The 24,803-nt window shown below is 49.9% G+C and overlaps 1 protein-coding gene across 6 annotated transcripts in view; it reads right to left on the bottom strand.

Annotated features, from left to right (window-relative positions):
• Nucleotides 1-24,803, bottom strand: part of ATG7 (autophagy related 7) — a 357,839-nt gene that overhangs the window by 229,811 nt on the left and 103,225 nt on the right. For all 6 annotated transcript variants that reach the window (XM_075006212.1, XM_075006211.1, XM_075006210.1 and 3 more), the window contains 3 exons: nt 21,114-21,317; nt 20,762-20,877; nt 19,806-19,881 (listed from right to left, as the gene is read on the bottom strand). In XM_075006212.1, the coding sequence (XP_074862313.1) occupies nt 19,806-19,881; nt 20,762-20,877; nt 21,114-21,317 (396 nt within the window). The remainder of the gene's footprint in view (nt 1-19,805; nt 19,882-20,761; nt 20,878-21,113; nt 21,318-24,803) is intronic.

Genomic DNA, 24,803 nt, shown 5'->3' with positions numbered 1-24,803 from the left:
GGAGATCGTGAATGCGTCCCCCAGGGACCCCCGTCCCAGTCCTGCCCTGGAGCAGAACCGTGGGCACTTCTTGTGTTGAGTGGCAAACAGGTCTATCTGGGGAAAACCCCATGCGTGAAAAATCGGTCGTAGCAGATCGGGATGGATCTGCCACTCGTGCGTGAGTGCAAAACGCCTGCTCAGCTGGTCTGCCTTCACATTGTGAGCGCCTGGTAACTAGGAGGCTTTCAAGGTTATATTGTTGGCGATGCACCAGTTCCATAACCGGACTGCTTCTGCACATAAAGCACGGGACCGAGCTCCTCCTTGCCGATTTATATAAAACATGGTGGAGGCATTGTCTGTACTGATCCTGAATACTTTGCCTTGTATATGGTCTCGAAAGTGTCTGCAGGCGTTGAACGCTGCTCTGAGCTCCAGTATATTTATGTGCAGTAACTGCTCCGTGGAGGACCACAGCCCTTGAGTCACCTCTTCGCCCATGTGTGCTCCCCACCCTATGAGGGAGGCATCTGTAGTAAGAAAAACTGATATTTGTGGTTGGTGGAAGGGTATCCCTGCTAGCAAGTTCTTGGGGTTTACCCACCATTGCAGGGATTTGTGCACCTTTGCTGTGGGCGACACCACCCTGTGAATGGTGCGTGTTGCCGGTTTGTATACGCTCGCCAGCCAGTGCTGCATGCTGCGCATGTGTAACCTGGCGTTCTGTACTACAAACATCGCCGCTGCCATGTGGCCCAGCAGCTGTAAGCACGTCAGGACAGGCACCGTAGGGCTGAAGGTGATGACCTGCATGAGGGAGCTGATGGCCCGAAAGCGAGTCTCTGGTAGATACACCCTCACTGTAATAGAATTTATGCATGCCCCTATGAACTCTATGTCCTGTGTGGGGTCTATCTTTGATTTTGCCAGATTGATAACCAGGCCGAGCAAAGAGAACGTGCCTGCTGTGACGCGTATCATGCGTAGTACCTCTTCCTTCAAGGCCCCTTTGAGTAGGCAGTCGTCCAGATACAGGAATATAAAATACCCCCTGTCTGTGCAGGTAGGCTGACACCACTGCCAAGGTCTTGGTGAAGACTCTGGGGGCCGAGGAGAGGCCAAACGGTAGGACCTTGTATTGAAAATGTTCTTTGCCTACCATGAACCGGAGGAATCGTCGGTGAGCCGGATGGATAGTTATGTGAAAATACGCATCTTGTAAGTCGAGGGCTGCAAACCTGTCTCCATCGTCCAGTGCCATAAGGATGGAGGCGATTGTGATCATCTGAAAGCGTTGCTTGCGCAGGTACCGGTTGAGGCCTCGAAGATCTAAGATGGGCTTCCAGCCTCCTGTCTTCTTCTCCGTGAGGAACTACCTCAAGTAGAACCCTTTCCCTTGCAGTTGCTCTGGCACTCTTTCCACTGCCCCTATGAGCATGAGATGGTCTACCTCCTGCTTGAGCCTCGCTACGTGGGAGGCCTCCTGGAGGTGGGGCCTGGGTGGAGGTCGTGGCGGTGGGAGCGACTGGAAGGGGACGGCGTACCCCGTGGCTATGATCTCCAGCACCCATTTGTCTGTGGTGAATCTTTGCCACTGGTCGTAGAATGGTCGGAGGCGATGGTGGAATAACAGCTTCGGATGACCTTGTGCGATGGTAGTGATGGCTCAGTCCTGGATCTGTGTGTCAAACTTGTGGCCTTTGGCCCTGCCCCGAGGACGCACGGCTCTGTTGGGAACGTCGCCGGGAGTTCTGTACTGCTGGTGCTGTTGATGTCACCCTTGCTCGTAACCCCTGTGGTACTGGGGACGCTGTTGCTGGTACTGGTACCGTCTTTGTTGAGGGTAGTACTTTGTCTTTCTGTATGGAGGGGTGTAAATACCCAGGGTCCTAAGTGTGGCTCTTGAATCTTTACTGGAATGAAGGACCGAGTCAGTTGATTCAGCAAACAGCTTCTGCGAGTCGAAGGGAAGATCGACTATCTTTGTCTGCAGATCCCTCAGTATACCCGAAGTCTGGAGCCAGGACTCCCTTCGCATCACCACTGCCGTAGCTGTGGAGCGTGCTGCTGTGTCTGCAACATCCAGGGCGATCTGAACTCCCGTCCTCGAGGCCGCGTAGCCTTCTTGCACGATGGCCTTGAGCACCGGTTTCTTGCCCTCTGGAAGCGAGTCCATGAGGGAGGTTAACCTAGTGTAGTTGTCGAAATTATGGTTCGCTAAATGCGCTGCGTAATTTGCCATTCGCAACAGTAGAGTGGAGGAGGAGTAGGCCTTTCTGCCGAACAGCTCTAGCTTCTTGGCATCTTTGTCTGTTCCCCCTGTCTTGAATTGAGATGTCTTTGATCTTTGTTGCGACAACTCCACCACCAAGGAATTTGGTTGTGGGTGGCTGAACAGGAACTCCATGCCCTTCGCCGGCACAAAGTATTTTTTTTTTTTATCCGCTCTCTTGTGGACAGGCGGAATAGTCGCAGGGGTCTGCCATATCATAGTGGCGGACTCCAAGATTGCTTCATCAAGCGGTATTGCTATTTTGGAGGAGGCCGGAGGTCTCAGATTTTTGAGGAGCTTATGGTGTTTCTCTTGCACCTCTGCTGTCTGGATGCCTTGCGTGAAGGCCACCCTTTTAAACAGCTCTTGAAACTGTGTGAGATCGTCCGGAGGATGGACGTCCCCCGGGGCCGTAGCCTCGTCCGGGGAGGAGAGCGAGGAACCACTAGGGTACGCCTCTCTGGACCCTTCCGGTTCCTCTTGCTGATGGTACATCCGCTCGCTGGAAGCTTGCAAGGGAAAATCTCGGGGTTCCATAACCAGTTCTCCCTGAGATATTCGAGTCTCTGTCCCCGTTCGCGATTGCCCTCGGGGATAGGGGACCGTCTGTGGGGATCTTTCACTGGTAGATTGCCGGTGGTGTCTATGCCCCGCGTGATAGGGGCGACCATGGCAGCATGGGCACTGTTCTTGGGAAGGTGACCTAGACCACTCCCTTGGTGCATACCCTCTGCGTCTGGGGGAGCGAGATCGTCGAGAGACCTGGGACACTGGAGAGAGCGATTTGTGATAGTAATCCAGCGGCTCAAACCCCAGGAAGGGTGAAGGTGGTCCCAGCCAGGGTGAGGCTGGCTGTAAAAATGGAGATGGGGGCTCCAGGTAGGCTAGGGGGGACCCCTGCCTTCTAGTTGGAATCTGAAGCATAAGTGGAGGGCTGAGAGAAAGCACTCTGCAGCCCTGTCTGGAGAGGGGCTGCGGTGCCTTGTTTTCTGTGCAGCCTTCCCCCTCCCTTGAGGGGGTAGCTCCGCCCCCTGACGTGTAGGGGATCTTGGCCCCGTCAGCGCCGTGCTCGGCACGCTCATGGGCGGTGCCGCACGGGCGGTGTCCTCCGGTGCCTGCAAGCTGCGTGCCTGCGCGCTCTGCACCGCCAGTTCCCCGGGGGTCAGTGCCGCTGCTTGCGGTGCCGCTGGTACCGGCATTTGTTTAGCTGCCGCCCTGCCTGCGGTGCGGGGCGGCTGTTTGATTATCGGAGGCTGAGCCGCCTCCACGTGGCTCTCCGTGCCGCCGCCGATCAGCTGTTGCTGCGGCTGGGGGCTGTGCGCTCCTCCCGTCCCGCTCGCTGTTGCTGCCGGCAGGGATCGGGTTGGGGAGACTTTCCTCCGTTTTTGCGCTGATGGGGTGAGGGAGGCGGCTTTCCTTTTATGGGCCCCGGAGGGTCCCTCCTGCTGCGGCCGCTCCGGCATGTCTGGCTGGAGGGCCTTGTCGAATAGCAGCATTTTAAGCTGCATCTCCCTGTCCTTCCTTGCTCTGGCTGTTAATTTTGCACAGAAGGAGCATTTCTGCGTGACATGGGACTCCCCCAGGCACCTTATGCAGTGACTGTGCCCATCAGACGCTGGCATTGCCTCTCGGCAGGACTCACATTTCTTGAATCCTGAAGAAGACATTGTTGGTGAGTCTTTGAGTTGTTAATGGGGTACTTAGCACCTTCTCTGTGCTGTTTTCCCCCTCTCCGATAGCCTGCCGCGGCAGGAGGGCTAATGGCCCTAGGCTTCTGGCCTCTAGTGCTCCGCTTGTTACTAGGACTGGACTGAATGCCGTCCCGCTTGTTGTTTCTTTTTTTTTTTTTTTTGAAAATAACAACTGGCTAACTTAACAGTAGCCTAAGAACTTGAAAACTTTAAAGAAAAACAGTTAAAACCATTGAATACAATAACTTGGCCGTAGACTAGTCGGATTCTGTCTGCAGCCGACGGCGGTTAAGAGGAACTGGCGGGGACCGGATCGCGCACGTGGCCAGGAGCGCGCAAGGCAGCGGTGCGCACCGGCGCATGTGCGGTCCAGCAGAAACTGCTTGGAAGATCCGATCTGCAGCGCCAGGCGAGCCCGACACCTATTGTGGAGCACCCACGGGGACACTCGAAGAAGAATAGAGATTTGTGGTTGGTGAAAGGGTACCCCTGTTAGCATGTTCTTGGGGTTTACCCACCATTGCAGGGATCTGCGCACCTCTGTCGTGGGCGACACTACCCTGCGGATGGTATGGGATGCCAGCTTGTAAACGCTTGCCAACCAATGTTGTAGGTTGCGCATATGCAATCTGGCGTTCTGTACCACGAAAGTTGCCGCTGCCATGTGGCCGAGCAGCTGCAAGCACTTTAAAACCGGCACCATGGGGCTGTATGTAATGACTTGTACCAGGGAACCGATACCGCGAAAGTGAGCGTCGGGTAGATAAACTCTTGCTGTGATAGAATTTATGCGTGCCCCCATGAACTCTATGTCCTGTGTGGGGTCGATCTTTGATTTCGCAAGGTTGATGACCAGGCCCAGCGAAGAAAACGTGTTTGCTGTTACGCGTATCATGTGTAGTACCTTCTCTTTCGAGGCCCCTTTCAGTAGGCAGTCATCCAGATACGAGAATATAAATACCCCTTGTCTGTGCAGGTAGGCTGACACCACTGCCAGGGTCTTGGTAAAGACTGGGGGACGAGGAGAGGCCGAATGGCAGAACCTTGTACTGGAAATGTTCTTTGCCGACCATAAACCGGAGAAAACGTCTGTGAGCCGGGTGGATCATTATATGAAAATACGCATCTTGTAAGTCGAGGGCTGCAAACCAATCTCCATCGTCCAGTGCCGTGAGTATAGAGGCGACTGTGATCATCCGAAAGCGTTGTTTGCGCAAGTACCGGTTGAGGCCTCGAAGATCTAAGATGGGCCTCCAGCCTCCTGTTTTCTTCTCTGTGAGGAAGTATTGTGAATAAAACCCTTTCCCTTGAAGTCGCTCCGGCACTCTTTTGACCGCCCCTATAAGCATCAGGTGGTCCACCTCGTGCTTGAGTTTTGCCTCGTGGGGGGCATCCCTGAGATGAGGCCTGGGCGGAGGTCTTGGCGGTGGGAGCGACTGAAAGGGGATCACGTAACCCGTGGCTATGATCTCTAGTACCCACTTGTCTGTGGTGATCTTTTGCCATTGTGAGTGGAACGGTCAGAGGCGATGATGGAACATTAATTGTGGATGACATTGCGCGATGGTAGTAATAGTGCAGCCCTCGATCTGTCCGTCAAACTTGTTGCCTTTGGGCCTGCCCCGAGGATGCACGGCCTTGTTGGGAACATCGCCTGGGAGTTCTATACTGTTGTTGCTGTTGATGCTGCCCTTGGTCGTAGCCCCGTTGGTACTGAGCACGCTGAGGCTGGTACGGGTATCGCCGTTGTTGAGGGTAATACTTTTTCTTTCTGTATGGAGGGGTATAAATACCCAGGGTTCTGAGTGTAGCTCTTGAGTCTTTACTGGAATGAAGGACCGAATCAGTTGACTCCGCAAACAACTTCTGCGTGTCGAAAGGGAGATCGACAATTTTTGCCTGCAGATCCCTCGGGATACCCAAAGTCTGGAGCCAGGATTCCCTGAGCATGACCACTGCCATAGCCGTTGAGCGTGCCGCCATGTCCGCTACGTCCAGGGCGATCTGGACTCCCGTCCTTGAGGCTGCATAGCCCTCTTGCACGATGGCCTTCAGCACCAGCTTCTTATCTTCTGGAAGCGAATCCATGAGAGAAGTAAGCCTGGAGTAATTGTCGAAATTGTGGTTCGCTAGATGTGCTGCATAATTAGCCATTCTCAGCAGCAGGGTGGAGGAGGAATATACCTTTCTGCCAAATAGCTCTAGCTTCTTGGCATCTCTGTCCGTTCTCCCTGCTTTGTACTGGGAAGTCTTCGATCTCTGCTGAGACGATTCTACCACCAGAGAATTTGGTTGTGGGCGACTAAACAGGAACTCTATGCCCTTCACCGGGAGGAAGTATTTCTTATCCGCCCTCTTGTTTATAGGTGGAGCGGAAGCTGGGGTCTGCCATATGGTGGTAGCAGACACCATGATTGCTTCGTCGAGCGGGATAGCGATTTTGGACGAGGCCGGAGGCCTCAGGTTTTTGAGGAGCTTGTGGTGCTTCTCCTGCACCTCTGCTATTTGGATGCCTTGCGTGAAAGCCACCCTTTTAAACAGCTCCTGAAACTGTTTGAGGTCGTCCGGGGGGGCAACATCCCCAGGGGCCATAGCCTCGTCAGGGGAGGACAAGGAGGAACCACTAGGGTAGACCTCCCTTGAACTCTCAGGGTCCTGCTGTCGGTGGTACGCCCTCTCACTAGAGGCTTGCGAGGGAAAATCTCGGGGTTCCAGAATCAGCTCCCCTTGAGACAGATGTGTTTCTGTCCCCGTCTGTGAGTGCCCACGGGGGTACTGGGCGGTCGAGGGGGACCTGCCCCTGGGTGTATGCCTGTGGTGTCTATGCCCGGCGTGATAAGGACAACCGCGGCAGCATGGGCACGGTTCCTGGGATGGAGACCTGGACCACTCTCGAGGTGTATACCCCCGATGTCTGGGGGAGCAAGATCATCTGGACGATTGAGACAACGGTGAAACTGGTTTATGGTAGTACTCCAGAGGGTCAAATCCCAGAAAGGGAGAGGGTGGCCCGAGCCAAGGTGAGGCTGGTTGGAGGAACGGGGAAGGAGGCTCTGGGTAGGCTTGGGGAGACCCATGTCTCCTGGTTGGTGTATGCAGCATAAGGGGAGGACTTGTAGAGAGCAGCCCTGCAGCTGTGTCCAGAGAAGGGCTGCGGTGCCGGGTTTTTGCTGCTGCCTTTCCCTTCCCCTGTGGGGCTGGCTCCGCCCCTCTCCGTGCCAGGGATGTCGGCCCCGCTGTTGGCGCCGTGCTCGGCACGCTCATCTGCGGTGCCGTGTGGGTGGTCTCCTCCGGTGCCTGCAGGCTACGTGCCTGTTGGCCCTGCACCGTTGGTGCCGCGGGGGTCTGTGCCACTTGCGGCGGTGCCGCCGGTTCCGGCGCTTGCCTGGCCGCCGCTCTGAATGCGTGGGCCGGCTGTCTAGTAATCGGAGGCTCAGCCTCTGCCACGTGCACTGCTGCGCTGCTGCTCGCTTGTGACTGCAGCTGGGGGCTATGAGCTACGCCCGTCCCGCTCGCTGTCACCGCCGGCAGGGATCGGGCTGGAGAGAGCTTCCTCTGTTTTTGCACTGAGGGGGTGAGGGACACCGCCTTCCTTTTACGGAGCCCTGTGGGTCCCTCCGGTTGAGGCCTCTCTGGCACGTCTGGCTGGAGGGCCTTATCAAACAGCAGCATTTTCAGCTGCACTTCTCTGTCCTTTCTGGCTCTGGCCGTGAGCTTTGCACAGAAGGAGCATTTCTGGGTGACGTGTGATTCCCCCAGGCATCTGATACATTGACTGTGCCCATCAGAGGCTGGCATAGCTTCGCAGCAGGACTCACACTTCTTGAATCCTGAAGAGGACATTGTGGTGAGTCTTTGAGCTGTTAATAGGGTACTTAGCACCTTCTCTGTGCCTGTTCCCCTCTCACGGACTCCAGCCTGCCGCAGCAGGAGACCTACTGGCCTTCACGTCCCCAGGGTGCCTCCACTCCTCCTCTCGTTTCTAAGACTTTCTACTTATATTATTTTTTTTTTTGCAATAAAGAAACAAACAATTTAACTAAGAACTCTGCAAGAGAACTCTAAAACTCTGAAAAAAACTCTAAATACGCTGACTCTGGCCGCAGCCTGAGCAGATTCCGTCTGCAGCCGATGGCGGTTAAGAAGGCACTGGCGGGGACCAGATTGCGCACGTGGCCGGAAGCGTGCAGGGGAGCAGCGCGTGCCAGCACATGCGCGGTCCAGCAGAAACTGCTGGAAAGATCCGATCTGCGGCGCCGGGGCGAGCCTGACACCTATTGTGGAGCACCCACGGGGACACTTGAGGAAGAAGTTGTATTTGGCCATCAGCACCTGGTAATTTGTGAATGCAGGCTTGCAGATGAGTAAGATTTTTTCCCCAGAAGCTCCAGGTGCTCCTGGTGATACTCTACTCAGTCACTAAATCAACTGCCAGAGAGCTGGGCAGAGCGTAGGAAAATAAGAGGACACTGGTGAGGACATACTGCTCCCTATACAGGTGTTACTGTGGCAGCGTGTGCCAAATGCATTTTTCAGGTTCCAACAGACTTGATAGGAAGGGCAACTTTGGATGGCATTGCAGAGTGAAGGTGATCCAATCGCTAGTGTTAAGATTCTCTGACCTCTTCAAGAGATATTGGCAGATAGAGCCTGCCCTACGTTTAATGAGGTCTTGCCACTGCCAAAAATCATCAGCCATAGATGGAGGAGGAGGCGGCAGCGGCAATACTACTCCACTCACGGATGAGGACAAGATGGTAGTCTGAAAGGGAGATCCATTGTCTTCCAATGCCACCTGATCCTCTAACTTTTCTTCCTGCTGAGTGGTGTGCTTGGCAGAAGCTTGAGTCCTATCTTCTTGATGGGAGAGGGCCAGGTACCTGGGGAACTGCTTGTGATCACCTGCTCAGGGATCCCAACATGAGCATGAAGGACCACATATGCAAGGAGGTGGTGTTTAAGGTCTGGATATGCTTCCTCTGTCTTTGAGCAAGGGGCTTACTCTATGATTATACAGAAGACTGACTAGAGATTGATGATAATGACTGGAGGTTTCCATCAATGAAAAGGGAAAAAGAATTAGACATTACCCAACATGCATAATGGTCGGGTGACCAAGTGGGTTCTTTGTACTAAGCGACAATTAGTTCTGGCTTAGCAATCATGAGTCTTGCAGTATCAAGTAGAATTGTGGCATCAAGTAGAAGCACAGTACTAAGGAAGGGGTTGCTTACTTCTGGAAGGTAATGGAGTGTTGAGCATTTCAAGGAGGGCACTGATGCAGATGGAGGCCTAAGCTTACTCATTACCAAGAAACCCAAAAGGAGTACCAGGAGAGGACGGTACTTTGTATGCTCTGACCATCTCTGGTAGATGATACTGTAACCTTCTTAGAACTATGTTAACCCTTAGAACTGTAGGATTTCCTGCCTCTCTGATACTGGAAGATCCAACTGCCTCTAGAGTACTGAGCAGAACTTGAGGATGAATTTTCTAAGGCTGCTGATCCCCACAGAGTGAGGTCTTTCCGAGGTAGTACAACCACTCCATCAAACTCAGCATCTCCCTAGGCCTCCTGCACCAGGGCATAGTGTGAGGTGCGACTACATCACTGCCTTGCAGATATTTGAGATAGGCATGTGCGCTAAGAACACTGTTGAGGAGACCTGGACCCTCACCAACTGTGCTGCGATGGGCATGGACCTTGGCCAGATCAGAGCAGATCTTAATACACAAAGTGATCCAGGAGGACAGATGCTGGGAAGTAATAGGGTTACCTTCTCTGAGTTCCACAAATGACATAAAATGCTGGGGGGGGGACGACTTGAACAATGGTTTAAAACTGTACCAAAATAGAAGGCCCAGCCCTTTCACACACCCAGCCAGTGTAGCACTCTCCCCCATTCCCAGGCTTAAGTTTAACAAAAACAAAAACAAACAGTAGAAAGATGTTCAGGTTAATGTAAAAAGATGTTACAACCTTACCTAAAAATGCAGGATGAGGAAGGACATGGGTGCACCTTACCCCTACAGAACATGGCATAAGGCAGTTCACATGCCAGGGTCCTCAATTCTGACACCCTCCTGGCCGATGCAATGGCCATCAGGAACACCAGTTTATACAACAGGTATGCCAATGAACACATCTAGAGGTTCAAAGGGATGCCCCATCATCTGTAACAATAGCAGATTAAGATCCCATAGAGGCACCGGATCTCTTAGCAAGGGGACATAACCCATCCTGACCCTTAAGGAACCATATAACCAGTGGGTCCCCAAACAGGGACTGCACCTCTGACCCTGGATGGAAGGCCAAAGATGGCCTCTAGGTGAGCCCTGAGGGACAACACTGCCAGACCCTCAAGTTTAAGGTACAGGAGGTAATCCAGAACAAGGGGGACAGATGCCTCCAGTGGGAAAATCCCTTAAATAGGGTGTCCACAAGGAAAACCATTTCCATTTGGCCATATAAGTCACCCTGCTGAATGGCTTACGACTGCCCAAAAACACTTCCTACACTGCCATTGAACACAGGATCTCCATGCAATTCAGCCATGGACTCTCCTTGCCTGGGCTATAGGTTCAGATGCCTCAAATGGTTGTGCCCCTGCATCAGGAGATTGGGCAACAGGGAAAGAGTCAAAGCCCTGGCTGATGACAGGTCTGGGAATGTGGTACACCAAACTGGCCTGGGCCAAGCCAGGGCTAGGAGGATTACCTCTGCCCTGTCCTGGTGGGTCTTAGTTAGGACTCTTGGTAACAGAGCAAATGGGGAAAACGCATACAGGAACCACTGTGACCACTACATGAGGAAGGGGTCTGAGAGGAATCCACTGTCGTGGCCCTGAAATGAACAAAACTGGGAGCACTTCCTGTTTCAGCAGGTGGCAAAAAGATAAACTCTGGGATACTCCCTGTCCCAAAACAGGGCCTGGGCTACATCCCCCTTCAGGCAGCACTCATGTGACCAAAATGACTGACTGAGGTGGTCTGCCATGTTGTTCTCCACCACCAGCAACTACAGCTTAATCGGTATGTTCTGCTCTATGCAAAAGTCCCACAGACATAAACCTCCTGGGACAGGGTGAGATCCTTGCACACCCTGCCAGCTGATGTAGAACATAGCCATTATGTTGTCCATAAGGACTAGTACAGAATGGCCCCTGAGATGTAATACAAATGCCTGGAATGTCAGGCATACTACCCATGGATCCATGACATTGATGTGGAGGGTTAGATCTTACTCTGTCCACAACCACTGCATTTTAAATGGCTCCAAGTGTGTGCCCCACCCCATGTCCAAGTCATCCATTATCAGGATAAGTTGCGGCTGAATGGGCACACCACCTGTTCCAGCAGCCACCATTCTAGGGACCCCCCCACCACCACATTTAGTATGACCATGTCCAGATGGTCCCCAGATGGTTGGAACACCAACATCAATCGTGCCTACAGAGGGCGGAGGTGAACATGGCGGAGCATATAGACGTAAGCACAATGTGGTCATAAGGCAGCACTTTAGGGCTAAGATAACATTCACCATCGTTCAGAAATGAACTCCCAGGAGCAAGGTTCATGCTGCTCTCAAGTCCAACAGGGCCTCAATGGACTCTATCCTCTGGGTTGGAGTCTGGGTAGATTTAGACACATTTAGTATGAGACTCAGACCCTTGAGAATGTCCTGGATGAACTCCACCTGATGAATGACCAGCTTAAGAGACTGACCCTTTATGAGCCAGTTGTCCAGGTATGGAAAAACCTGGATGTCCCTTCTGCAGAGGAAGGCAGCCACCACTTCCATACACTTGGTGAAGACCCGGGGGCTGTGACCAGGTCAAACAGCAGTACCATGAAGTTGGAGTGGCAGCCTCCCACCATGAACCAGAGAAACCTGCAGTGAGCAGGGATAATGGAAATATGAAAATAAGAGTCCTGCAGATGCAGAGTGGCCAACCAGTTGCACTGATCCAAAGCTGGGATAACAGATGCCAGGGACACCACAGAGAATCTGAACTGAACATTTTTATAAACATGTTTGGTCTTTTGAGGTCCAGAATGGCCTTGGGAATGAAAAAAATAACAGGAGCAGAAATTTTGCCCTCAGAACGCACTGGGAACCTCCTGCATAGCTCTTAAGGACAATAGGGTAGAGGCCAGATCTGCACCGAAGCTGTCAGCAGTGCCACAAATGTAGCCTGCAGAGTGGAGATGGACTGTCCTGGTGATGACCACACAAATCCTGGGTCATCTGCAATGAGGAGTGGTGCTGGTGCCAGGAAGGAAGCCAGTGCCAGCATTGGTGTTTGTATTAGTGCTGGTACTGGCACTGGTGCCAGGACAGGTGACATAGTTGGCACCATAAACATGTGCACTGGTACTGGAGAAGGAATTAGTCCCAGAATCGGCCAAAGACTCAACGGTTGGTTGCTGGCAGGGAGGAAGCCTTGGGAGGAGAGGCCATGGAAGGCTCCAAGCCTGCAGTGGGTACACCAAAAGGCACCACCAATTTGATTAGGTCCCTGGCAGTTCTTGAAAGGTCTAAGTCTTCCACAATCACTGGTGCCAAGGAAGAAACCAATGCAGGACTCAATGGACCTGCTTGCAGGCCTGGAGTCAACAGTGCTGGGGTTAATGCTGGGCATGCAGCTGCCACACTCTTGATGGCATGTGGCATCTCTGGGACCTTACTTGGCCTTCTGGAAGAGAACCAGCCTCTCATCACGTGCTGCTTCTTTTTCAACCCTGGGGAACAGGAGTGGTGTTCAGTCCCTGCTTTCTGCACTGGGGATGTGCAACTGGTGCTGCGGGGGCACAGTCTTCAGTGACGCTGAGGATGGAGCTCTCCACACCAATGAAGAAGTCACCTGTTGAGGTTGGAGAGCTGATTCCATAAAGATCAGCTACAGTCTCTGACCCTGCTCTTTCTTTGTCCTAGGTTTGAACAACCTGCAAACAGAACACTTGTCCTGAAGGTGACTCTCCCCTAGGCACTTAAGACAAGCGGAGTGATGGGTACTACTAGTGAAAAAAATCTTCCAACAACCATGCGTACAGTGCGCGCGCACACACACACAGAGAGTGGAGTGCACAGGAGAAATTACTCAAAGACAAACTAAGCTACTTTTGACTAAATGAAAACTGAGGCTATGCCAACACTACATGATAAATTCGAATTTAAGGCAGTTAGCTTAATATTACATCATCACTATCTTCATTGTAAATACCATTACCTTCATTTAGGGAGTTCTGATATTGCTATCATAACATTGTGGAAACTGGGTAGGTGTAGAGGCAAGTTTGAATTTAAGTCTGAATGAACACCAGTGTGAAAGTGCCATGTCTTAAAATCAAATTCATTAGTCTCTAGAGGTGTCCCATATGTATCCTACAATGCCTACAGGGCTCTGCTCTGGCCCCTGCCATCTCCACTGCTCTAGAGGTGCACGGGCACTAGGTAACAGGCAGCCCGCAAATTTGAATCTGGCACCAGGAAGCCCATGGCAGTGGGGGTCACACTTGTATGAGAGGCCAAGAAAGTTTTCTTTCTTTGCAATCAGCACTGTGAGTGCCTATACCCATTCAAAATAACCCCAACATGGAATTCACGATTCTGTCTGTACCTGTGCAAGCGGACCACTTGGTTTTTCTTTCTGCGCTGGTGTCAGCCCCTACCCTGTCACACTATGTGCCAGCTAGGCCGTTGGGGGGGAGGGTCATCTATGAAAGAAAGGCCGAGAAATTTCTTTTCTGCAAGTATCAGACAGGTAGCCGTGTTAGTCTGTATCTTCCAAAACAACAAGGAGTCCTGTGGCACCTCATAGACTAAATGATATTTTGGAGCCTCGCCTTTCGTGGGCAAAGACTCACTTCATCAGATGGAGGCTGAGGCTTGCACACTCCACCCCAATGAAGAAGTCAGCTATTGGGTCTTTGCCCAAGAAAGCTTATGCTCCAAACTATCTGTTAGTCTATAAGGTGCCACAGGACTGCTTGTTGTTTTTGAAGATACAGACTAACACATCTACCTCTTTGATACTTGTCACCATGGAAGGCACTGCATTAGGCATATTGACCGGAAATCCATCAACCTCATGAATTCTTTTCTGCAGTTTACATTTGTGCAGGATTCCCCCTCCCACACAGGCTCCTGACCCAATAAAAGGATGTGCCTGCTGTTCAGTGCAAACCATGCTGCCAGGCAGAACTATGTTCTGGCTTGCGCATGGTAAGGGCTCCAAGGGCAGGAAGATTTTCAGGTGCTGGCTGTCACCCAGAGAAAGTCTCCTCAACGGCTAAGATTTTTGGGGGTTTGCTGCTGTCCAGGGGGATTGCGTCAATTGGCTCCCCACCTGCACAAAAATATTTTGGGGGGCTTGCTGCCACCGGGGGTCCATTTCAACTGGCTCTGCAGCCATGGTCCCCACACACCTCTGCCCAAAAAGATTTTCAGGGACCATGTCAACCGGCCATCATCCTCTGAACCACGTAACTTCCCATCACGGGATGAGGAGGGTTCAGCACCCTGACTGTCACATCAGTGCTGTCCCCCCACAAACTGCGCATCACCACTTGTTGAAATTTGGCAAGCCCCAACCCCCTTGTTGGACAACTCTGTTAGTATAATGGCAAGCCAAAAATCTTTTCCTAACCTTTTCTACCTTCTTTGTTCAAGCTTTGGCCCCCTTAACACAGGGAAGCATGGGTGGAGGGCCAGTTGAGAGAGACAGACTGCTGGGTGATCCCAGGGCACAGAAGCTGTGTAATGGACTGGGAAGCCAAAAACCCTATATCATAAAATCTCGGTTTTCCAAACCTTTACTACCTTACTCTTTCTTCAAGCTTTGCATTGTTCTTGTATTATTTTCAGGGATCATATGTAATCTCGGGGGCGGTGGGGGAGGGGAGGGGAGGGAAAGTGGCTGGAGGGCCAGTTAAGAAGACTCAGACACCTGCTGCTTTTTGTAAAATCTTTGATGATTCAGTTACAGCTACAGTTATAAGAAAGCAATTCAATTACAGAACCAAGAAATTTCAGTTAATTTGGCAATCTTTGTTGATGTCCTACTTTTCCTTCGCTCCTTAAGGAAAAATGGCTGTTTGGAATGAGGTCAATGCAATGTGGGAAGATGACATCACATACTCACAACCATTTGTGGGGCATTTTAATTCCCATGCTGCACCTGTGAAAACACCCAGAATGCTATGGGACTGAAGGAACTGTGGGATCGGTTCCCAGAATGCACTGCTGCAGAAGTTGATGTTTGGTGACTGAATGTGGCAGCAATAAATTGACTTTGTGGGGAGTACGTGAGGAAGTGAGGCTACTCAAATTCAAATTTATAAAAGTGTTACAAAGTCGATTTTAATAAATTCATATTTATCTCGTATAGACGGAACCTGAAATATACAAAGCTAGACTGCAGTCAGCAAATGACCAAAGCATGCATACCAAGACCAATCCCAGATCAAGAAGGAACTTGAGACAGTATGTCTGTGCAATACTGTAATCCCTCCATTTATGCAGAGGTTGCAAAATCGAATTTTGCATAAATGGGGAGGTGGGGGGAACAGGCAGCTGCGGGGGGCAGCCAAGCAGCCTCTGGCTTCTCCCAGCTGGGAGGCATACAGCTGCTTGTGGCACAGTTTCTGAGAAAATGCGCCGCAAGCAGCAGTGTACCCCTTGGGCTCCCCAGCTGGGAAGCCCGGCACACAGACAGCTGCTTGTGGCACTGGTTCCCCCAGCTAGGGATCCCAGCACACAGACAGCTGCTTGTGGCACTGGTTCCCCCAGCTAGGGATCCCAGCACACAGACAGAAGCTTGCGGCACAGTGCGCGCTGGGCTCCCCAGCTGGGGAGCTGGGTGTGCAGACAGAGGCTTGGGGCACGGTTTTTTGGGAGAACCGGTGCTGCGAGCAGCTGTCTGTCAGGGATGGCAGCATGACCTGTGGCTGCTGCCCTTTACAGGAGTGGCTGCCACCCCGACAGGAGCAGGAAACCACTCTTGCCAGGATGGAAAGAGTCAGGCTGCTGCCCCTGACAGGAGCTGTTTCCCCACTCCTGTCAGGAATGGCAGCTTGACTCACAGCTGCTGCCCTGAGAGCAGAGATTTCCTGAGAGTTTACTGTGCAGCCTGACCATTACTAGCAGATGAAGTCTGGAATGTTGCACAATGAAGATCGTGGCCACCATATGGCACATAAGTTTGAGACACGTAATTACTTGTACTGTAGGGCTGCCCTGAGAATACCAATTAGGTCTTGGATGATTTGAAACCTGGGAAGAGGCAGATAGGTCTGTGATGTAGTCACACTGAGCTGAGCCCCGATAAATTCCAACTCTTGAGAGGGCTGAAGGGTTGACTTCTTCTCATTGATAAGAAGATTCAGAGCGTGGAACACAGTCCTTTGAGGAGACAATCTTCCAGATAGGGGAATATTAAGAACTCTTGCTGGTGCAGGTAGGCAGCAATAACTGCCAGTGTCTTGCAGAGAGTCCAAACAGGAGGACCCTGTACTGGAAATAGTTTCCTACAGTAAAAGGCAGGAAAAAATCTGTGGGACGGATGGATATTGATGTGGAAGTAGGCATCCTGGAGGTCAAGAGAGGCAAACCAATCGCTGAGATCTAGGTTGGGGTTATCGAGGCCAACATCACCATCTTGAATCATTCCTTGCGTACATAACTGTTTAGAAAACCTAAGTCCAGTATCAGTCTCCAACCACCAATCAGTCCAATCAGTCTCCTTTGCATGAGAAAGTAGAAGGAGTAGAAGCCTTTGCCCCTGAATTTGTTAGGCACTAGCTCCATTGCTCCTATAGATGGGAGATGGTTTACTTCCTTGCACAGCACTATCTCATTAGAGGGGTCCCTGAAGAGGGACTGGGTGGACTGTGTGGAGGGTGGGATGGAGGTGAATGGAACCACGTATCCAGATTTGACTATTTCCAGAAACCACTTGTCAGTAGTGATTGAGGCCCATTGGTTGAAAAAAGGCCTCAACCAGTGGTGGAACAGATTGGGCTGATGAGAGGTGACATTGGCAAGGCTACCATTCCCAACCACCACATCAAACCTGCTGCCTGTTTGATTGTGATGGTTGGTTACAAGCACCTTGATTTCTGAGGTGCTGTTGTCACTGCTGAGAACAGGGTGCATCGTACAGCTAGCAGACTGATGGAACTGCGGCCTGTAAAAAGGAGTGTTGAAGTGCCTCTGGTAAAGGTGACAACACCTCCCCCTGTAAAGAGGGGTATGCATTCCCAGCATGAATAAAGTTGCCCACATATCCTTACTGGAATGAAGGACCACATCCATATTTTTGGCAAATGGTTTCTTTTTGTCAAAGGGAAAGTCTTTGACTTTCACCTGCAGCTCCTTAGGTTCAGCAGCAGCTCTTAAGTAAGACGCTCGCCACATTACTACAGCAGTGGGTGTGGCCCTTGCTGCTGCGCCTGCTAAGGCCAGAGCCAGCTGGACCACTGGCCTGACTGTAGTGTAGCCCTCCTTGACTACTGGCTTGAAAATAGGCCTCTTGGACTCTGGCATTAGTTTGGCATATTTGTCGAAGTCGTGATTGTAGAGCAGAGCTGTATAACTGGCTATATGAAGAAGCAAGGTAGCTGAGGAGTGAAGTTTTCCTCCAAAGATATCTAGGCATTTAGCTTCCTTGTCAGGAGCTACGTCTCTGAACTGTGGTGTGCATGACCTGTGCAGCACAGCATCTGCTACCAACAAGTTAGGCTTTAAAAGAATAAATAAGAACTCCAAGCCCTTTGGGGAATGAAGTACCTTTTGTCCAGATTTTTACTGGCAGGAGGAACTGAGGCAGAAGTTTGACATATGTTGTCTGACACCTCCATAGGAATGGCTATTCTGGAGGAGTGCGCCAGCTGCAAAAATTTTTAAGAATCTGGTGCCACTTTTCTTGCATGTGGACCAGCGGGACATCCTGGCTAATGGCCACTCTTTTAAACAGATCACTGAACTTTTTTATATCATCACAGTGTGAAATGTCCCCTGGAATAATGGCTTCATCAGGGGATGAAGAGGATTGATCTGTTGGGGATGCAGCAGGCTGCTGCTTCTCTGCATCAGATGCCAGCGCCATCTCAGATTCTAAGCGTTGAGGTGATAGAGACTGCAGCAGTGGAGAGAGGACCAGTGTTGGTGATAAATGAGAAGCGTAGCCCACAATAGAAAGGTCTCGTGATCGAGACCTGCCAAGCAACTCCCGTCTGAGGGAGAGCCTGTGAGAGGAATAGTATTGGTGATAGTCATGATAGTAGCAACTGCTGCAATGACAAGAGCACAGCGAGTCCCTTGAGCATCTATGCCAGTCGCAGGAGAGGTCCTCGCAATGGGAGTAAAACAGCTTGCAGGACATCTTGGAGGACTCAAACAGAATCATCTTGAGGTGCATTTCACAATTGCGCTGTGCTCTGGCTGTCAGTTTAGAACAATGGTGGCGCTTTGGAGGGCTACAGGAGAGGGACAGCTCAGTGGTTTGAGCATTAGCCTGCTAAATGCTGGGTTGAGAGTTCAATCCTTGAGGAGGCCATTTAGGGATTGGGGCAAATAGATATCAGGGAAGGTGCTTGGTCCTGCCAAGAGAGCAGGGGACTGGACCAGATGACCTCCCGAGGTCCATTCTAGTTCTACGAGATGTGTATCTCCAATTTTCAGAAACAAAAAAAAATGTCACACCGAACATTTTATGCACTCGGAGTGAATATCTGAGGCAGGCATGGCTTTGCAGCACTGCTCACTTTTCTTCAAACCTTGTGAGCTAGGCATGGTTCAGCAGCCTGGTTTAAGTAGTTACATAAAAGTGTCCAATGGTAACTTTAAAAGTAGAAAGGTCTCAACAGAAGTTTATCCTCCACTGATTTCTTTCTTTTTTGGATCTGTCCCATAGACAAAGAAAGCAACAGAATGCCACTAGGCATTGCCTACAGCATTAATCTTTCAGTCAACAGGGGTGTGCAGGACAGTTTGGTAGAGGGGTATCAAGCTTTACAAAAGGCTGGACTATTGGTCCCCAAGCCCTAAAAAGCAGTAAGAGAAGATCCAGAAGATTTCTCTATATGCTATGCACCTACAGGACACGACAGAGCAATATTTCTTCTAATCTTTTTCATCCATGTCCAGAATAAATCTTTTTATGTGCACCAAGGCAGCTGTGAATGTGTATGGCCAGCAAAAACAAAAAAACCTAGCTGTGGGAGTCCAGCTAATCAGCTGTGAAGCATATGAATTTCTCCTAAGCGGCTGCACAAGCACACAGCTTACAGGGAACATTATTACTGAGGAATTTATAGTAATGGGAATTTGACGTAAGTAGAAATCAACTGACAGTGGTTATCCTATTACAGATAAATGCAAATATTCTGAAGATCATTATGGTAAGTGAAATTATATATCCCTGATTCTGAGTTGCACATGAGCGGTTTTATCTTGGTGGTGGGGTGAGTAGAGACATTTCAGAGACATCTTTTTAGCTTCCTTCTACCTCAATACTGAAGCTAGCTGGCTGTTGGTTCCTTGTGTAAACCAAAGCAGTCTAAGGCTGCTTTGCTTTATGTTGGTTACCAAGGGCCATGCCTCTTTTCCCCAAAGGCAGTCTTGGCAGCTTGGGATTGTTGGAAGAAAAGACACACTACAGTTACATGTCCACCTTGGGGAGCAGCACGAGTGCAGTCTAGGATCTGGCCACATAGCTAATCATTCAGTTAGGATGCCTCTTTTTGCAATACCATATTTATGTCATGTTTTTATCAAAACACAAAATACAAGACATTTATTCTGCACAAGTCCCTATAACTACATCTATCAATATGCTTATTTATTCCTGCTCACTGACCTGATGAGGAACAAGCCCAAGAGAGGTAGGTGGTTCATTCATTCTGTCATCGCTGCTGCTAGCAACAGCATAACCACTGACAAAAATCAGAGAGAGAAAATTAGAACAAAAGACTAAGCCGAATGCTTTTTGAAAAACTTCTACTGAAATATCTGTTGTGAAAACTTCACAAAGCACTCCAGTTTTAAACCTAAAAACCTAACAAAACCCAGAACACTATTCACTAAAACAGAAAAAAAAATTGTCAACATTTTCATGGGGTAAAAAAAAGTTGCTTCTGGGTCAGTTTTAAGACATGTCCTTCCATAACCAGCTTATGTTTTAGGGCCTTGATCATGCAAAGGAACCCACATGAGAGGTCCCTTTCAAATTCATAACAGCAGCCTGCAAGGACCCGTTTCTAGGGCCTCAGAGATATATCACTTAATCAGACTTAAATTGTAACTTGCTTTATTTTTAATCTCAAGTCAGATGTGACTATTATCATTAGCTAGCTGGACCTGCTGAACAACACAGGCCAAAGAATTTCAGCCAGTGATTTCTGCTTTGAGCCAAGTAACCTTGGTTTAAGCTAAAATGATCACTTTTCTTTTGGCTTACAATGAAGCTCTTGATAGGCTTTATAGTAAATAGGCACAGTAGGCCCCTATTACAAAGAAATACATAGCTGGACATAGGAACCTTAAGATTTTTTCTACCAAAATGTTATGTTTTCAACACTCCTTTCAAGGATAAATGCAAAAATAATAAGCAAGGTAAATGTCCTCACTCTTCAAACAAAGACTTTGCAAGTTTTTCTAAAAACCTAGCAGTATTATTGTAAAAATTAAGTCTGCATTCCATGATATACCTCTATATGTTTATTCAAATTTAAAACTTATAGGACTACTTTAAATCTACATAATCTAAATAACCTGCCCTAAAAACACCACCCATTCCCCTCAAATATGACTCACCCTTCTGGATGTTGTAAGACAGAAGCCATTAATTCTACTGCAAGGGCTCCAGCAATCATGGCTAATCCTGGTCGACTGACTGTGCACTGCTGATCCAATGTCCGATCCCTGGTGGACTATAAAGAAAAACAATTACATACATACCACTCAAAAGAACTCGGTGCAAGACATTCTTAATACCCTCATTCAAGAAATACAGGTAGGAAATCTCTCAGTATCAGTAAAAGGGATTTTCTATAAACAAACATCTTTTATAGTCACAAAAGAGGCCTCATAAAAGGGTAATTTTAATGCAATAAAAACATAATGTGAAATGGATCCACAGTAATTATTTACACAAAACTCTACTCACATCTCCTGGTGCCACAACATCATTGCAGAAGTAACAGCCAAGCTTATAGCCAGGGATGTTTGAAAAGAGCGATGACCCCAGGAAATCAGCAGAGACGGACGCAGTGTTGGAACATGAATCACCAGACTCCGGATATTTTGGTTTCTTTAGTCCATGTCTCATCACAACAAATGTGTCAAATCCTAAAGCAGCATTGATAACCAGCTATAAAAATAAAGAAGAGCAAATATAACCAAAGAAAAAGCCACATGTTTTGATATTATGAATAGAATTTTATGACTTATAATGAAATACAAATCACAGTTAACGGTTAAAAAATGTCAAATCACTACAATTTTCCTCATTCACTGTATTTCCAGAAATAAACAAATATACATCCAATTATCAGTAGGGACATTAGGTTTACTGAAATGTTGAATTGCATAGCTTGACCCCTAGAAAATACTATGCTTAGAATTGGTGGGGATTGTGTTCTACAGCTTAAATGACAAACAAGCATCTCTATGGAAGAAGATTTGTGTTGCGAAGATAAAAGAGGAAGAAATGTAAGAAATACCACTTCCTGCCCCCATGAGACTTTTAGAACAAAGGAATTTCAAAATAGCCATACTGTATCAAACTAACAGCCCATAGCTGCGTCTACACGTGCACGCTACTTCGAAGTAGCGGCACTAACTTCGAAATAGCGCCCGTCACGTCTACACGCGTCGGGCGCTATTTCGAAGTTGAAATCGACGTTAGGCGGCGAGACGTCGAAGTCGCTAACCCCATGAGGGGATGGGAATAGCACCCTACTTCGACGTTCAACATCGAAGTAGGGACGTGTAGACGATCCGCGTCCTGCAACATCGAAATAGCGGGGTCCTCCATGGCGGCCATCAGCTGGGGGGTTGAGAGATACTCTCTCTCCAGCCCTTGCGGGGCTCTGTGGTCACCGTGGGCAGCAGCCCTTAGCCCAGGGCTTCTGGCTGCTGCTGCTGCAGCTGGGGGTCCGTGCTGCATATACAGGGTCTGCAACTAGTTGTTGGCTCTGTAGATCTTGCACTGTTTAATGAAAGTGTGTCTGGGAGGGGCCCTTTAACGGAGCGACTTGCTGTTGAGTCCGCCCCGTGACCCTGTCTGCAGCTGTGCCTGGCTCCCTTATTTCGATGTGTGCTACTTTGGCGTGTAGACGTTCCCTCGCTGTGCCTATTTCGATGTTGGGCTGAGCAACGTCGAAGTTGAACATCGACGTTGCCAGCCCTGGAGGACGTGTAGACGTTATTCATCGAAATAGCCTATTTCGATGTCGCAACATCTAAATAAGCTATTTCGAAGTTGGGTGCACGTGTAGACGTAGCCCATATGTCCTAGTATCCTGTCTTTGAGAGTGGCTAATGCCAGACGTTTAAAAAGGAATGAATGAAACAAGAAAATTATCAACTGATTCATCCCATGGTCCACTCCCAGCATCTGCAGTCAGAGATTTAGTGGTACATTCCTGAACATCTTGGCCAATAGCCACTGATGGTCCTATTCCTTATGCTATGAATATAACTGATTCTGTTTTCAACCCAGTTATAGTTTTGGCCTTCGCAACATCCTCTGGCACAAAGTTTCATAAGCTGGCTGTGCACTGAGTGAAGAAGTACCAGCTGAACGTCTCTTGTCCGGCAGCCTCAGGACTTGACTGGTGATGAACAAGAGAATTTGCCTGATGATGGGCAGTCAATACTATCTAACACACTACCAAACTTGCACTGCTTACTGGGCTCTTAGAAGACATTCAGGGGTAAATTACAGTTAAATAACACAGAAGGCCAGGAGTGGTAGCTGGAAACAAATTTTATAGGACAACAGGAAACTTGGCTACGCCCATGATAAGTAGTTGTCTGGATAAAATACAGTTACCTGTTCTGTAACTAGTGTTCTTCGAGATGCATTGCTTGTGTCCATTCCAATATAGGTGTGTGCAGGTGCCTGCCAGTTGCCAGAAGCTTTTTGCCCTAGCCAGTAGCCCTAGGGTTGGTGCGGCACTCCCTGGAGTGGCGCCCGTATGGCCTCCCACATATGCACTGCCGACCTGCCCCCTGCTCAGTTCCTTCTTGCCAGGTACTCCAACAGAGGGGAAGGCGGGAGGGTTTTGGAATGGACATGAACAACATACCAAAAACCACCAGTTACAGAGCAGGTAACTGTCTTTTCTTCTTCGAGTGATTGCTCATGTGCATTCCAATTTGGGTGAATGCAAGCCAGTGTCTAGAGGGTGGGGTCAGAGCCCCGGAAGGAGTGCAGGAGAGCCCTGCCCACCACAGCATCTTCTTGTGCATGCTGTGTTAATGTGTAATGAGTTGAGAACATGTGAATGGAGGAACCAAGTGGCCACCCTGCAGATGTTCTGGATAGGGACCCTGGCTAAGTATGCCACAGAGGACACCTGTGCCCTGGTGGAGTGAACCATAATTGGGGGAGGGAGAACCCCCGCCAGTTTGTAGCATTCTCTGATACAAGTCACTATGCAGGAGGAGATCCGCTGAGAGAGGACTGGGTGCCCCTTCATCCTGTCTGCCACTGCAACAAACAACTGTTGAGACTTTCGGATGGGTTTGGTCCTGTCCACGTGGAAGGCCAGCATCCTCCGGGCATCCAAAGTGTGTAAGCACTGCTCCCTAGGGTAGGCTTGGGGCTTTGGATAGAACACCGGGAAGGTGGTGTCTTGGTTAATGTGGAAGGGGGAGACCACCTTAGGCAGCAACGCCAGGTGGGGTCTCAGCGTGACCTTATCCTTGTGGAACACCGTACAAAGTGGGTCCACCGTCAGGGCCCTGAGCTCTGACACCCTTCTGGCTGAAGTAATGGCCACCAGGAATGCTGTCTTGTAACTAAGGAATAACATGGAATAGGTGGCGAGGAGTTCAAATGGGGGAACCGTAAAAGTTTAGACAACACCAAATTAAGGTCCCATGTTGGCAGGGGGGCCCAAACCTGCAGTTTCACCCTTTCCATCCATTTCATGAACCTTTTCACCACAGGATCTGAGAAGACTGATGACCTCCCAGGCCCTGGCTGAAACGCCTAAATAGCTGCCAAGTGCACTTTCAGGGAGGATAGTGACAGCCCTGCCTGGCTCAAGGCCAGCACGTAGTCTAGGACACATGGTATTGGAGCCTCCGGGTATAATCCCCTTTGAGTGGCCCATATAGTAAACCTCTTCCATTTGGCTACATGTTACCCTTGTGGAGGGCTTCCTGCTATTTAACTATACTTCCCTGACAGGTTCAGAGCAGGCCAACTCGATTGGTCTTAGCCATGGAGCCTCTATGCTGCAAGATGTAGTGCCTGGAGACTGGGATGCTGCAGTCTCTCCTCCTGCTGCGTCAGCAGATCCAAGTGTATCGGAAGCACCCCTGGGTCGCGAACAGAAATCTCCAAGAAGGCCTAGTACCAGTGTTGTCGAGCCCATGCTGGGGCCACCAGGATAACTGAAGCTCGGTCCGACCAAATTTTCAGCAGTGTTCAGTGGATGAGCGTTATTGGTGGGAAGGTGTAAAGCAAGGTCCTGACCAACGAATGCTGAAGGCATCTGCCCAAGAGCCCAGGCTCCCAGTGAGTACTCAACAGTGAGGGAGCTCTGGCAACCAACAGTGCAGCTGGAAGGAACTGAGCCGGGGGGCGGGTTGGGCAGTGCATATATGGGCAACCCTACAGGCA

Source organism: Carettochelys insculpta, chromosome 11 (genome assembly GCF_033958435.1).
Source record: "Carettochelys insculpta isolate YL-2023 chromosome 11, ASM3395843v1, whole genome shotgun sequence".
NCBI lineage: Eukaryota > Metazoa > Chordata > Testudines > Carettochelyidae > Carettochelys > Carettochelys insculpta.
Note: the sequence above shows the minus strand (reverse complement) of the source record. Positions and strands in the feature narration are given on the sequence as shown.